This window comes from Octopus bimaculoides, chromosome 4, assembly GCF_046866305.1.
Source record: "Octopus bimaculoides isolate indiv1 chromosome 4, ASM4686630v1, whole genome shotgun sequence".
NCBI lineage: Eukaryota > Metazoa > Mollusca > Cephalopoda > Octopoda > Octopodidae > Octopus > Octopus bimaculoides.
Window position 1 is genome coordinate 23,648,266 of NC_142931.1, and position 15,000 is coordinate 23,663,265.

The following is a 15,000-nucleotide window of genomic DNA, read 5'->3' on the forward strand; positions in this document are numbered from 1 at the left end:
TCATCAGGCAGACCACATTACTAAATAAAGTCATGGTAATTTTTGGTTAGTCGTGACATTTAAAATGTCCCACAAGTCGCAGTTTGCCTATGATAGGTTTAAATATAATGTGGAACGACACAATCTATAGAAGTAGACAGAGTAAATATTTAATTTAAACTAATTCATTAATTAATATTTCGTGAAACATTCATTAATGGGGAAGAAAAGATAAATTGTGCGCTATTTTCTGCTATTTATGGCATCCGTTTGCCGTTTCAGACAAACCAAAACATGAGTTGATAAAATAACCTTTACTAGAATTCTTTTAAGCTAATATCAGTATTCCCGTATTTATCAATGTGCTTTGTCACCCTGTATCAGAGGAAAGAAAAGCTAGTACGTCATTGAGAAACAACCAGGTGCAGAGGTTTTCACGAGAGTCTACATTTCTAACCTTAATCGATTTCATGGGGTCGCACTCCATTTGTAGGTTTCTTGGATGGCCTTGATTCCTTGTTGAATTCCTCCACACTTAAGGTATTTTTTTATCCTGTCATAGTTTCCTTCCACTCTTCCCACACCAGAGTGAGACAGCTAAACAGTGCTGTTGGTTAAGTTATAGATGGCCTGGCCATGAAACAAACAGTAATTACCAGTAACAGGTCATATTTTTTTTTTTACATAACTTCGTAAATTTTGTGAGAAAGGCGTGAACCCTGGTATAAACCGAAAGGACAAAATAGACCCCAAAACATATTTAACATTTCCTTAGTAATAATATCATTTCAGAGTGCTCAGTTTTTTTAATGAAGCAACAGTTAAATATTCGAGTTATATTATGTAATATACATTGTATTTTATCTCTTAGATATATAAAAGAAAATTTTTCACAGCTGCGTCTAATGTTGCGACAAAATATCGACAATTAAGCTATGCAAATAAATGTGCAAGTAAACATTTAAATATACCGGAGTAACACACGATTAATATTAGTAAATATCAAAATAATTATCTAATTACAATTACTACATAATAGTCATTAACGGTAATTTTCAACGAGGGAAATCGTCTGTGCAATCTACTTGTTAATTTTGTTTTCGGCTCATTTCGTTTGGATAGTCTAAAAATAAAGAAAAAAAATCACCAGTACTATATCATCACCTTTAAAAAAGAATTTATCGCCTTTGCCTACGGAATTTATGATGGCCGAAAATTATTATAAATAGTGGGCATGCGCATACTATATTTTTTTTCTTATCTACTGTTGAGTAGTAGATGTACAAAACAATGTTAGGAGCAACCTTAAGTAGACATCTGTTTTAGTATCTGCTAGTATGGATCGTGTTGTTCCTAAATACATGTAAATATATAATAGCTCACATGCACACACAAATACACAGATATTTCTTTGTATGTATGTGCGTGTGTCTGTATGTATGTATGTATGTATGTATGTATGTATGTATGTGCGTGCATGCGTGTGTGCGTGCACGTGTGCAAATCTCTTACCACGATATGGTACATTATAATCTTAGTTTCTAGCATTTCAAGGCTAAACCATGCACATTTGCTTTAACACAACCATTTGAAAATATGGATGTGCACAAAACAAACTGGGGAGCAATTATACATGACCAATTGCTTGTTGACTGCTCTTTCATATACACACGTATTCTGACATCAAAGTAAATTAGCATATGTTTGGGGATATAGTTACTAATGCATTCCCAAACCACAACACATCTCGTGAGCAAAAATAGAAGTAGACTCCAGAGAGAGTGAGAAAACACTAAGAAAATGGTAAAATTTAATAAACATAATAATGGACTAAAGTATCACTCCAAGCAGCAGCAGCAACAGCAGCAGTAGCATCAAAATTAAACAACAATAACAACGCTGGAATCGACAAAAATATCATCTTCAACCGGCTGAAAATTATGATCGACAACGAAATCTCCGTGGAGGGAGATTTTGCCAGTTATAAAACTAAGCACAACTCCAAAGTTCTTTGTATGTCAAAAAAGCATAGGGGCCGCTATTTCACCCAATAGTTCACTAGTTGATGGAAACAATATTCTCCACAATATCGGCAAATGAAAGTAGATGGATTCTACAGAAACAATACTACTTCATGTTCATTATTGGGCATTATTAGTGTAAACAAATCCCTAACTTCTCATGTTTGACATAAATTTTAAAACACGCTGAATATCATAGCAATAATAAATAAAATTAGACACTTCTCAACAATAGGTCCCAATAAATTCCTCACAAGAGTCCTAAGGTATACTGAAACCAGTTTGCATCTCTAATATCTAATCTCCGTAAAATATTGCTACACGCGCGTTATATACTTGAACATTTTATATTCACAGTTTTCGAAAACGGATATGAGTCCCTTGTAATAAAGTACCAACTGATCTTCATGTAATTAATTGAAAACGTTTGAGAGAGTCGTGAGATTACAGATATCTAACTTGAGGAAAAACAGCTATACCTTAAATCCAAACCAACATGGCTTTTTAATGAAGCAAAGACTACTTAACACAGCTTCAACAATTGAATAACGACATTGTCAGTGTTTGAGTTTAAAGTCCCTCAACAGATTTTGCTGTAACATTCTATTGAAAATTCTATCCAAAATTGGAGTCCAAGTTCGCAGAAAACTTTGTCGCTAGATTAAATGCTTCCTGGTTGGCAAATCCAAATATGTTGTGATCGAGTGAATCCGCCCGGAAATGATTAGTGATATGTCCCAAGGAAATGTTTTCGGTCCGTTTCACTCCATACTTTACTTAAACATCACAAATATCATTGATAGTAGAATGTTTGCGGGTGACTCTAAGCTTAATAAGGAAATCAGAAGAATAGGTGACCGGATATATCTCGTCTTACTTTTATGTTGTGCCAATGAGCGAAACAAAACTGTGTGTTTCTAAAGGAAGGTAATTTTGAGGCTCATCGACTTTGAAGAAGAGGACCTGTTTCAAAGACCATAGTCTCTCACTGCAGGACTTCCAATACTATCAGAGCCTAATAAATAATTATCGACAATAATCTCTCAACTGGAGCGCGCACATCAACAATGAAGTCAATATGACATGTACGATATGATCTTGGATACTTTGAGCAGATGATCTCGCCTTTCTATTCCTTACATTTGACCATCTCAGAAAAGAAAAGCAACACTGTCTCCCTTTATGATTTTCTCATAATAAGCAAAATCTTATAAGAATTGAGGGACCTGAGCAGAGGAGCCTCAATATGCATCAACACTCAGGAAAGGGATAAATAATAAATTGCATGATGGGTCTTGGTTACTGGGTTCACTCCAAAACAGGCTGTATTCTCGCTAACGCCACCGTAAACGCCACTTCATTTCTATAATGGAAAGATATACCATCAGCGTAGATCAAAAGTTGCTTATATCTACTTTTAAAAGCGTATGCAGTTATTCGACATTTGTTGAGGGCATGTAATACGACCTCTACAAAAGTCGACTAACAGTGTATAGCTGCATTTTAGTAAGACGCTGTTTTTGTTCACTTTCTTTAGCTAGTCTTACTCTACTCAGTATTATACCAAAGTAAATCAACGAAGAAAATAGCACATAACATTCAAACGATATCCTGACAAATTCCTCCTACAAATCCGAGAGAAACCATGGACACTCTGAAATGTTTCGTCCGGCAATACCTCCCAACACGAGTGCGTCTATGTGTTTGGCTTAAACGATGGTGCTTTTAAGATAAACACGGCCAGAGCTAATACTGTCCCGAAATTATATGTGTGTGTGAGTGCTTGCACACGTGCGTATATATGAATGTACGAATGTAGTGTTTGTGAATGGGTACAGGTGTGATTACATGCACATTATATAGATAAATACACACACACACACACACACACACACACACACACACACACACACACATATATATATATATACATATATATATATATACATATATATATATATGTATATATATGTATATATATAAACTTTCATCATTAACTGATTGTGTGCATTCTATAGTCGATTAAAATCTACTACAATTATATTTATTTATTTCTGTTTTTTTTTATCTAATTATTGTGAAAAACGTTTGCAGCCAATAGCAGGTAAATTCGCTTTCTTAATCTGACAGGAGATTTTCAACAATTTCTCGCTTGCCTACTTCTCGCTTGTCGATTACATTGACTCCAGTTCGTAACTTGTGTTTTATTTCATCGATCCCGAAAGGATGAAAGGTAGAGTTGCTCTCAGTAGTAGGAGAAGTACCAAATGGCATTTTGTCCGACGCACTAGCGATTCTACCAATCGTAGCGAAACTAGCAGTCCTGAATAGAGCGGGAGGTATCCTATCCTATCGACTGCAGAACTTGACTGGCACTTTAACCTAGGAGGGATGAAAGCGGGTTTTGAACAGAGAGCATAAAGAACCAGAGTAAACATCGCAATACATTTTCCCCCAACGTTCAAATTTTAACTACTCAACAGATCCAGGGCCTCATGTTACAATATTTATTTAAACAATAGTTTCAAGCATAGGTAGGAGTTCATTCTTTTATAGAACATGTATTGCTGATTTAATTGACCTGGTGCTGGAACTTTAATTTACCGACCAAAGTTGCCCTTGGTGTAATTTGAACACAGAATTCTAAATGATGAAATGAAATATCAGAGCATTGTTTTCATCATACGCTCAAATTTCCATAGTAAAAAAAAGTCTTCTCTTCCTTTAATCTATGGTTTTTAGTCCTTTGAGTAGTCTTTCAATTGACATCTTTTGAACTTGTATACCTCTTCTTTTTTTCATGTATAGTCCCTCGCTACAGTGGTTTCAAGCCTTGTTTGGGACAAAACCGTTACAAAAAACTATTTACAACCAGGTCACTGAACAGAAATGTGTTTTGTTGTTATTGTTGTAATGAACTATTTGCATGATACACAGTACCTATGTCTAGGATTTGCGTCCTTGGAACTGTAAAATTTCTTCACTTTTAACAGTAATAACAGTCTAAAAGCTTTATGTTACATTATCACACTTCCCTATGCTTCTGTTTCCTGAAATTTCATTGTCATTTGTTAATATATGGGAGGTCAAAGAGGGCAAGCTGGTAGAATTGTTGGCATACCGGGAAAAGTGCTCAGCGACATTTTGCCCTCCTTACGTTTTAGTTCAAATTCCGCCGAGGTCGACTTAGCTTTTTCAACCTTTCGGGGCCGATAAAATAAGTATCAGTTGAGTACTGCAGTCTACGTAATCCATTTACTCCGTTCCCTTGAAGTTACTGGCCTTGTTCCAAAATTTGAAACTAATATATGGGAGGAAACAAACTTTCACAGTCTTGAACTCACGATTTATCATTGAAGTTCATTTTATTCTCTCATTTTAGACACCTGTAAATGTTTTACTAAACTGACTTAATTAATCACCGTTTGACAATCTTTAAATGTCACATTGTTTATGTCTCATATGACTCACAAACCTTTATCTTTACTGCCGCTAATCAATATTATTGTCTGTGAACATATATTTACTCTGATAATTCATATCGATCCACACGTCGCAGTACTTACGACACGCGGAACAATACAAATATCACTATTCAATATCAGAGTTCACAGAGTTTATCACAATTCATAGTTCACATTTCCAAGTTCATATGTAACTTAGTTCTGACATAACAGTTTTACAACTCGAAGTTTCTGTGGCACAGATTTTTACGTCGTAATAATGCATCACGATCTTTACATGACAAATTTCATATATCACAGTTACACCGTCTTTGTCGAAAAGAACAGTTTTTATATGGCTAATACACAATATTGTCGTGGATAACACAGTTAACTTAGATATACAAAGCAGACATAACGTAAAATATTGGTAACACACATAACTTAGGTATGTGATAAAAATTTAAAGAAGAAAATAAAGAGAATATTGAATTGTTTAATTTTAGTTTGTCACTGATTGAGTAGAGCTTTGACAAACCGTTCCTGCCAGGATTAGCTGATTACCCCGTTTTTGCCTACCGTCTTGAAAGATGAAGGACACTTAGCCTGATATATATATTAAAAAAAAAGAGATTATGGTACGATCTGAAGGAAATTTGACTGGTATTTGTAATAGACCGAACTTTGATGAAGGTTCCGGATTAGAAACAGCGAGAGAAAGACAGACAGACAGACAGCGAGAGAAAGACAGACAGACAGACAGCGAGAGAAAGACAGACAGACAGACAGCGAGAGAAAGACAGACAGACAGACAGCGAGAGAAAGACAGACAGACAGACAGCGAGAGAAAGACAGACAGACAGACAGCGAGAGAAAGACAGACAGACAGACAGCGAGAGAAAGACAGACAGACAGACAGCGAGAGAAAGACAGACAGACAGACAGCGAGAGAAAGACAGACAGACAGACAGCGAGAGAAAGACAGACAGACAGACAGCGAGAGAAAGACAGACAGACAGACAGCGAGAGAAAGACAGACAGACAGACAGCGAGAGAAAGACAGACAGACAGACAGCGAGAGAAAGACAGACAGACAGACAGCGAGAGAAAGACAGACAGACAGACAGCGAGAGAAAGACAGACAGACAGACAGCGAGAGAAAGACAGACAGACAGACAGCGAGAGAAAGACAGACAGACAGACAGCGAGAGAAAGACAGACAGACAGACAGCGAGAGAAAGACAGACAGACAGACAGCGAGAGAAAGACAGACAGACAGACAGCGAGAGAAAGACAGACAGACAGACAGCGAGAGAAAGACAGACAGCGAGAGAAAGACAGACAGCGAGAGAAAGACAGACAGACAGCGAGAGAAAGACAGACAGACAGACAGCGAGAGAAAGACAGACAGACAGACAGCGAGAGAAAGACAGACAGACAGACAGCGAGAGAAAGACAGACAGGCAGACAGCGAGCGAGAGAAAGACAGACAGACAGACAGCGAGCGAGAGAAAGACAGACAGACAGACAGCGAGCGAGAGAAAGACAGACAGACAGACAGCGAGCGAGAGAAAGACAGGCAGGCAGACAGCGAGCGAGAGAAAGACAGGCAGGCAGACAGCGAGAGAAAGACAGACAGGCAGGCAGACAGCGAGAGAAAGACAGACAGGCAGGCAGACAGCGAGAGAAAGACAGACAGGCAGGCAGACAGCGAGAGAAAGACAGACAGACAGGCAGACAGCGAGAGAAAGACAGACAGGCAGACAGCGAGAGAAAGACAGACAGACAGGCAGACAGCGAGAGAAAGACAGACAGACAGGCAGACAGCGAGAGAAAGACAGACAGACAGGCAGACAGCGAGAGAAAGACAGACAGGCAGGCAGGCAGCGAGAGAAAGACAGACAGGCAGGCAGGCAGCGAGAGACAGACAGACAGGCAGGCAGGCAGCGAGAGACAGACAGACAGACAGGCAGGCAGCGAGAGACAGACAGACAGGCAGGCAGGCAGCGAGAGACAGACAGACAGGCAGACATGCAGGCAGCGACAGACAGACAGGCAGGCAGGCAGGCAGCGAGAGAAAGACAGGCAGGCAGCGAGAGAAAGACAGACAGGCAGCGAGAGAAAGACAGACAGGCAGCGAGAGAAAGACAGACAGGCAGCGAGAGACAGACAGACAGACAGGCAGCGAGAGACAGACAGACAGACAGGCAGCGAGAGACAGACAGACAGACAGGCAGCGAGAGACAGACAGACAGACAGGCAGCGAGAGACAGACAGACAGACAGGCAGCGAGAGACAGACAGACAGACAGGCAGCGAGAGACAGACAGACAGACAGGCAGCGAGAGACAGACAGACAGACAGGCAGCGAGAGACAGACAGACAGACAGGCAGCGAGAGACAGACAGACAGACAGGCAGCGAGAGACAGACAGACAGACAGGCAGCGAGAGACAGACAGACAGACAGGCAGCGAGAGACAGACAGACAGACAGGCAGCGAGAGACAGACAGACAGACAGGCAGCGAGAGACAGACAGACAGACAGACAGACAGGCAGCGAGAGACAGACAGACAGACAGACAGACAGGCAGCGTGAGACAGACAGACAGACAGACAGACAGGCAGCGAGAGACAGACAGACAGACAGACAGACAGGCAGCGAGAGACAGACAGACAGACAGACAGACAGGCAGCGAGAGACAGACAGACAGACAGACAGACAGGCAGCGAGAGACAGACAGACAGACAGACAGACAGGCAGCGAGAGACAGACAGACAGACAGGCAGCGAGACAAAGACAGACAGACAGGCAGCTAGACAAAGACAGACAGACAGGCAGCTAGACAAAGACAGACAGACAGGCAGCTAGACAAAGACAGCTAGGCAGCTAGACAAAGACAGCTAGACAGCTAGACAAAGACAGCTAGACAGCTAGACAAAGACAGCTAGACAGCTAGACAAAGACAGCTAGACAGCTAGACAAAGACAGCTAGACAGCTAGACAAAGACAGCTAGACAGCTAGACAAAGACAGCTAGACAGCTAGACAAAGACAGCTAGACAGCTAGACAAAGACAGCTAGACAGCTAGACAAAGACAGCTAGACAGCTAGACAAAGACAGCTAGACAGCTAGACAGCTAGACAAAGACAGACAGCTAGACAGCTAGACAAAGACAGACAGCTAGACAGCTAGACAAAGACAGACAGACAAAGACAGCTAGACAAAGACAGACAGACAAAGACAGCTAGACAAAGACAGCTAGACAGCTAGACAAAGACAGCTAGACAGCTAGACAAAGACAGCTAGACAGCTAGACAAAGACAGCTAGACAGCTAGACAAAGACAGCTAGACAGCTAGACAAAGACAGCTAGACAGCTAGACAAAGACAGCTAGACAGCTAGACAAAGACAGCTAGACAGCTAGACAAAGACAGCTAGACAGCTAGACAAAGACAGCTAGACAGCTAGACAAAGACAGCTAGACAGCTAGACAAAGACAGACAGCTAGACAGCTAGACAAAGACAGACAGCTAGACAGCTAGACAAAGACAGACAGCTAGACAGCTAGACAAAGACAGACAGACAAAGACAGCTAGACAAAGACAGCTAGACAAAGACAGACAGACAAAGACAGCTAGACAAAGACAGCTAGACAAAGACAGCTAGACAAAGACAGCTAGACAAAGACAGCTAGACAAAGACAGCTAGACAAAGACAGCTAGACAAAGACAGCTAGACAAAGACAGCTAGACAAAGACAGCTAGACAAAGACAGCTAGACAAAGACAGCTAGACAAAGACAGCTAGACAAAGACAGCTAGACAAAGACAGACAGACAAAGACAGACAGACAAAGACAGACAGACAAAGACAGCTAGACAAAGACAGACAGACAAAGACAGACAGACAAAGACAGCTAGACAAAGACAGACAGACAAAGACAGCTAGACAAAGACAGATCTTTCACATTTGAACATATTAACGTCTGTTTATACGAAATATGAAGCCAGATTTTCGAGAATCGACAGTGGCTTCAGTTCATAAAAATTATATAGTGAAGACCATGAATGGAGAAGAGTTCGTAGGTTGTGGGGAGGAAAAATATAACGTTTCAAAATCAACTTGAACCTGAGAGAGTTGACTACGTTTCTCTCTCGAGCAAAGATTCACTAGCGAAGCATCAGTATTCTTTTCTCTCTACGGTGTACTAACCGATGCAAAACTTCACTTTTTATATGAACTTTGTTACTTATAGAATACTACAGTGAAGTATCTGGTGTGCTATAAACTAATTATACTACAATGAAGTTTCCATTATACCATGCATTAACTGTACGGCATTAAGGATTCTATTATGCAACATATAACTTTTGACGTGTCCACTATATCAAATATTAATTGTACCATGCTTGTTTCCACTATACCATACATCAACTGTACCACAATGAAGTTTCTGTAATACTATCTATTAAAGCTTCCACTATACCAAATACGAGGCTGAAAGTTTTCCTTGGTTCATGTCTTACACTGAATTTTCCGCAGCCATAATCCCAAAAGTTTTCAGTACGCTGTAGAAGATTTAGAAGCTTTCACAATGCCGTACACATCATGATATTCATTATACCATACACTAATGGTACAGCCTGTAAAGTTTCCGATGCATATTGATATCCATTTATACTGCATATTACAATGGATTTTTTCTTTCACACGTGTTAAGTGTACCGCATTGCTATTAAGTCCAGGTGGTGCTATTAAGTTAGACATGACCTGGGCGAATACCAGCCGAAACTTATCAAAGTATCAAAGTATATATCACGCCTAAGTTTTCTCTATGCTATGCACTACGGTGACATTTTCCATTCTACCGTGTATTAATTGTTCTGCAAAGAAATCTAAAATATATCGTATAGTAATGGCTTTTACTCTTTTGTTTTACAGTTTTTCGCGTTGCTCCTTCTAATGCTGATTGTCTTGATGATTGGAGGAATAATAGCGTACGTTTTTCGGGGAGAGGTGAGTACCAACACTTGAGAGTTTCTGCTTTTTTCACACGTTTATATACACAAAACTGTATATATATATATTTCTATAGAGAAACACAGTTACATGCTTTCTTATTTATCGCTCTAATTCTGTATTTATGTCTATCTATCGTTGTATTTCTTGTGTGCGTGTGTGTTTGTTTTATGCCTAATTATATAAATATATATATATATATATATATATATATATATATATGTTATTCATTACTATCGTACAGTTCACGGTTTTGTTTATAAATTCCGTTTCCTAAGCATATTTCGGTAGTTAGAAACGGAGAGGTGTGATAACCCCGATGAGGAATAAATAACACTTGTCCGTTTTATCATTAGTAAACAAGCTGCCGGAAATTATTTCATCTTATCACGAGACAATTTATATGCTTTTTGAACATATAGATTTCATTCCATATATAAACATATACGAGATAGTATCAAAAGGCTCCAGAACTAGTTATGTTTAATGAAAAATAACTTATTTACCTATGTTTTTAACATTATCTCTTACGATATAATCACCTTGCAGAGTCATACACCGTTCCCAGCGTTCCTGCCACTTTTGGAATCCGGCCTGGAAGTCGTTTTCCGTAAGCGAGTCAATGGCTATCTGCGATTCGCTGTGGATCTCGACAACGGTGTTAAAACGGTGACCTTCAGCTGCATTTTCATCTTGGGGAAGGGATGGAAGTCCGCAGGAGCTAAATTTGGCGAATAGGGTAGGTGCGAAAGTGATACAATGTTGCTTTTGGAGAGAGGCACTCGAGTGAGGAGAGCTCGGGTACAGAGTGCATTGTCGTCGTGAAGAATCTGATCCTTCGTACTCCACAGATCTGGTCACTTTCACCGAATGTTGTCCCTCAAACTCTTTAAAACGTCACAGAAGAACTATCGATTGACAGTCTGGCCCTGGTAGGGGGCGAATTTTCGATTCACAATACCACATCTCTGAGGGTGACGCTCGTGGTAAGTCTTCCAGATAGCTCATCGTCTTCCAAGGATGTTCTTCCTCTTTTCAAGCGCCGTACTACTCGAAACATTGCGTATGACCCATTGCTGAAGCATGCTCAATATCTCCGTAGCAGACTTCTCAAGTTTAACTCAAAATTTTACGTTGGCTTTTTATTCCTGTCCATGACAAAATCGCAGACTACAGCATACAAGTGATCGCAAAAACACAAATTTCACAACTTACGAAATAAACACAGCGATGTCACTCAGCACACTGTCTCATGAAGATCACTGCTAGCTCTCACTAAGCACGCAACTGTGTGCTGCCATCTGTTGGTGCGCTACAGAACTAGTCTTGGAACTTTTTGATACCACCTCGTGTATGTATATATATATATATGTATATATTCATACATAATTATACAAATACATATTCGTATAGAGGTAGATAGATGGAAAGTGAGATATACATATATATCTGTATGCATATATATATGTGTGTGTGAGTGTTTACATACATATTCATTTCTAAACACACACACACACATATATATATATATATGTAATGTGTATTCATATATGTATTCATAAACAAACACACACGCACATATATATATACACGCGCACATACAAAAATACCTACATATGTGTGAGTGTGTGTATATGCATTCGCAAGACTCTGTGTGTGTGTGTGTGTGTGTGTGTGTGTGTGTGTGCGCGCGAATGTGAATTGAACTCTATCCTGTTCTAGCGTGTGTATTTGGTATTGAGGTCATACGTCCCCAAGGAGATTCTTCTACGAATCGAAAAAGTGGTAATCAGTTGCTCATCTCGGCTCCTCATTAACTTGAATGTTAAAGCAAAACAAATTAAGGTTCAATTATTTTTACGTACACAAAATAGATTAAAACTGCGGTGATAGTGTGATTTCTCCGTGCACACTGTCGAATTTGGAATGCAAATGCAACAAGCATGTTCAGATAGCACGTACAATATTGATCGAATGTCACCCCACCTACGACTGTCATATGCAACATGTCACTGAAAAATATTCAGATCAATAAATTATGGTGTTGTTTAAGCATCATAGAAATGTGATAAGACCAAGTAAATCGAGGCTGTTATGAATCTTTAAATCACACTACATACTACATACAGGTGCATATTCACTAATGAGTTTAGTATGTCACTAAGGAGAGTCTAAGGTAAATCGAAATATTGTGATCTAGTTATTCATCCACCACTGGCTTTCAAGACATTAATATTTCAATGAAAATAACTTAATTCTAAGTACGTTTACCTATACAAAATAGACTGTTGTAGTTAAGTATGTTTCTTCTAATTTAGAGTAGGATGGTTTCTGTCGGACTCACTTTCATACAGCACGCAACATGAAGACGAAAGCTGCTGTTGATCCAAGGTTCTGCTGATGGTTACTTAGCTTTCATGGAGAATATTACATACAAAGAAAGTTAGTCATTAAGCTAAGAGAAAATATAACCAATTACTAACGGTGGGTATCATAATGCAGAAATCATAACGATTTCTACATTTGGTACACGATCTTAATAATACTGAGTATGAATAGAGGGGACTGGACTGGAAGAATCGGAAACGTGCCGTTCAAAATACCCCGCAGCTTTTAGTTATGTCGCTAGAATAGATACCAGTTGAGTAACTGGGTCGATTTAATCGACTGTGCCTATCCTGTAAATTGCAGGCTCCGATCATATCGTGGAAATCACTGTTAAGTATGTAAAGAACTACAAGTTTGAGAACTTCGATTGACCGGACTGTAGTCTTCATATTTAATTACAGCTTTCTTGGTTAAGTTCAAACATGTTTAAGCACTAGACTCTACCATTTATACTTCTAATATCTAATCGCATAGATATACTTGGATTTATTCAAACGTTAATTCACCTTCAACTATAGGTCTTGTTCCGATTCTGGCCAAGCCAAAGTTAAATAATGGAATTATTTCGCGTGCCTTAAAGAAGAGAATAAGGTTTAATGTTTTGGAGTAGGGTTTATCAACTGAGAAGAGTATATATCAACTGCACAGATGGTAGGGAAGATTAAGATAAAGAAAGTGTTCAATTCTTGGAAAAACTAGAATGACTAAACCTCTTTCTTTATAAATTGTATTGGTTCTGTCCCGTCTTAACACATCAGTCCAAACTTTAATGAAGATCATCTGCTGATAAAAATGATGCCACATCAACAGAAAAATAGAGGTGATTGTTGTTGTTTAACCCCAGGTCAGTACAGATCGAGCAGAACTACGACCAAAGCATCTCAGTACTCACCGTCTCATCTGTTTTAGCCCCACTTCAGTGTTCGCTATTCCATTTATTTCTTTCAGATACAATATCTGAGACCACATTCGTTCAAGATATTCAAGCCATGACCTCTGTCTTTTGTCCCTACCATGGACTACATTATTTAATGTATCACTCTTTAAGGCAGTGGGGTATGATTTAAGGGATATTTGACGGCTTGATTCTAAACATCTCAGAGGCAACGTAGAAGCTCCCTTCACTGGCTTACGACCAAAAGAGACAAATCAATGCTCTTTTCCGAATCATACACATTCAATGGGAGGGTTTCCCAGATTTTGTGGCATATGTAATCCACCTCCAGCGGGACGCCAGTCTGTTGCAGGAATACTTACTTTTGATAGCTGAGTGAACTGGAGCAACGTGAAACGAAGTTGTTTGCTTAAGAACTCAACTCATCGTTCGCTCTTAGAATCGAAACTGCAATCTCACAATCATGAATGCAACACCCCTAATCACTTCGGCTAGAGTGGCAAGTTAACCTGGGATTATTTAATCGACTTCATTTTTGAAGTCTAAAGTTGTAGAATAAAAGGGAGGGGGTTTGGCAGTATAGGTCCAGCAGTACTTACCTATGTTCACGTTGTGACTCTGATTCCCGCCTAGGTCAATGTTTCCCTATTATTATTCTAAAGGTAGATGAAGGCGGCCACCTTGCTGAATCGTTAGCATATCAAGCAAAATGCCTAATGGCATTTCGTCCATCCTTATGCTCTGAGTTCAAATTCCGCCCAGGTTGACTTTGCCTTTCATCCTTTCGCGATCGTAGCATAAGTACCAGCTGACCAACGGGGATCAATGTAATTGATTTACTCCCCATCTTGAAATTGCTGGCCTTGTGTCAAAATTTGAAAGCAATTATACAAAGTTTTTTTAAAGTTGATAAAATCAGCACCATCACGTACTGGGTGTCAATGCAATCGAATACTTTCCCCACCTAATTTTTCAGACCCTTTGCAGATGATATGAAAATATTATCTTAGAGGTAGATAAAATAAATAGCAGAGATGATTTATGGACGAGTATTAGCCTACCCTCAGACTTACCACTTAACAAAATCTATAGAAATAGCAACCAAATCTCCTTCACATCATATTCTACTTTCTTAAGCAAAGAAAGTTATATTCGTCATTGTAATCTGAAGTACAAATAGATTCAACCGTTACAAATAGAACGTTTTAATCATAGACCTGCTCGATCAACGTTGACCATGGGCTAAATAATAACAA

At 39.3% G+C, this 15,000-nt stretch overlaps 1 protein-coding gene across 6 annotated transcripts in view; it reads left to right on the forward strand.

The window, feature by feature from the left end:
- Positions 1 to 15,000, forward strand: part of LOC106882109 (tetraspanin-8-like) — a 719,463-nt gene that overhangs the window by 519,036 nt on the left and 185,427 nt on the right. For all 6 annotated transcript variants that reach the window (XM_089350500.1, XM_089350501.1, XM_089350503.1 and 3 more), the window contains one exon: positions 10,384 to 10,458. In XM_089350500.1, coding sequence (XP_089206626.1) covers positions 10,384 to 10,458 — 75 coding nt within the window. The remainder of the gene's footprint in view (positions 1 to 10,383; positions 10,459 to 15,000) is intronic.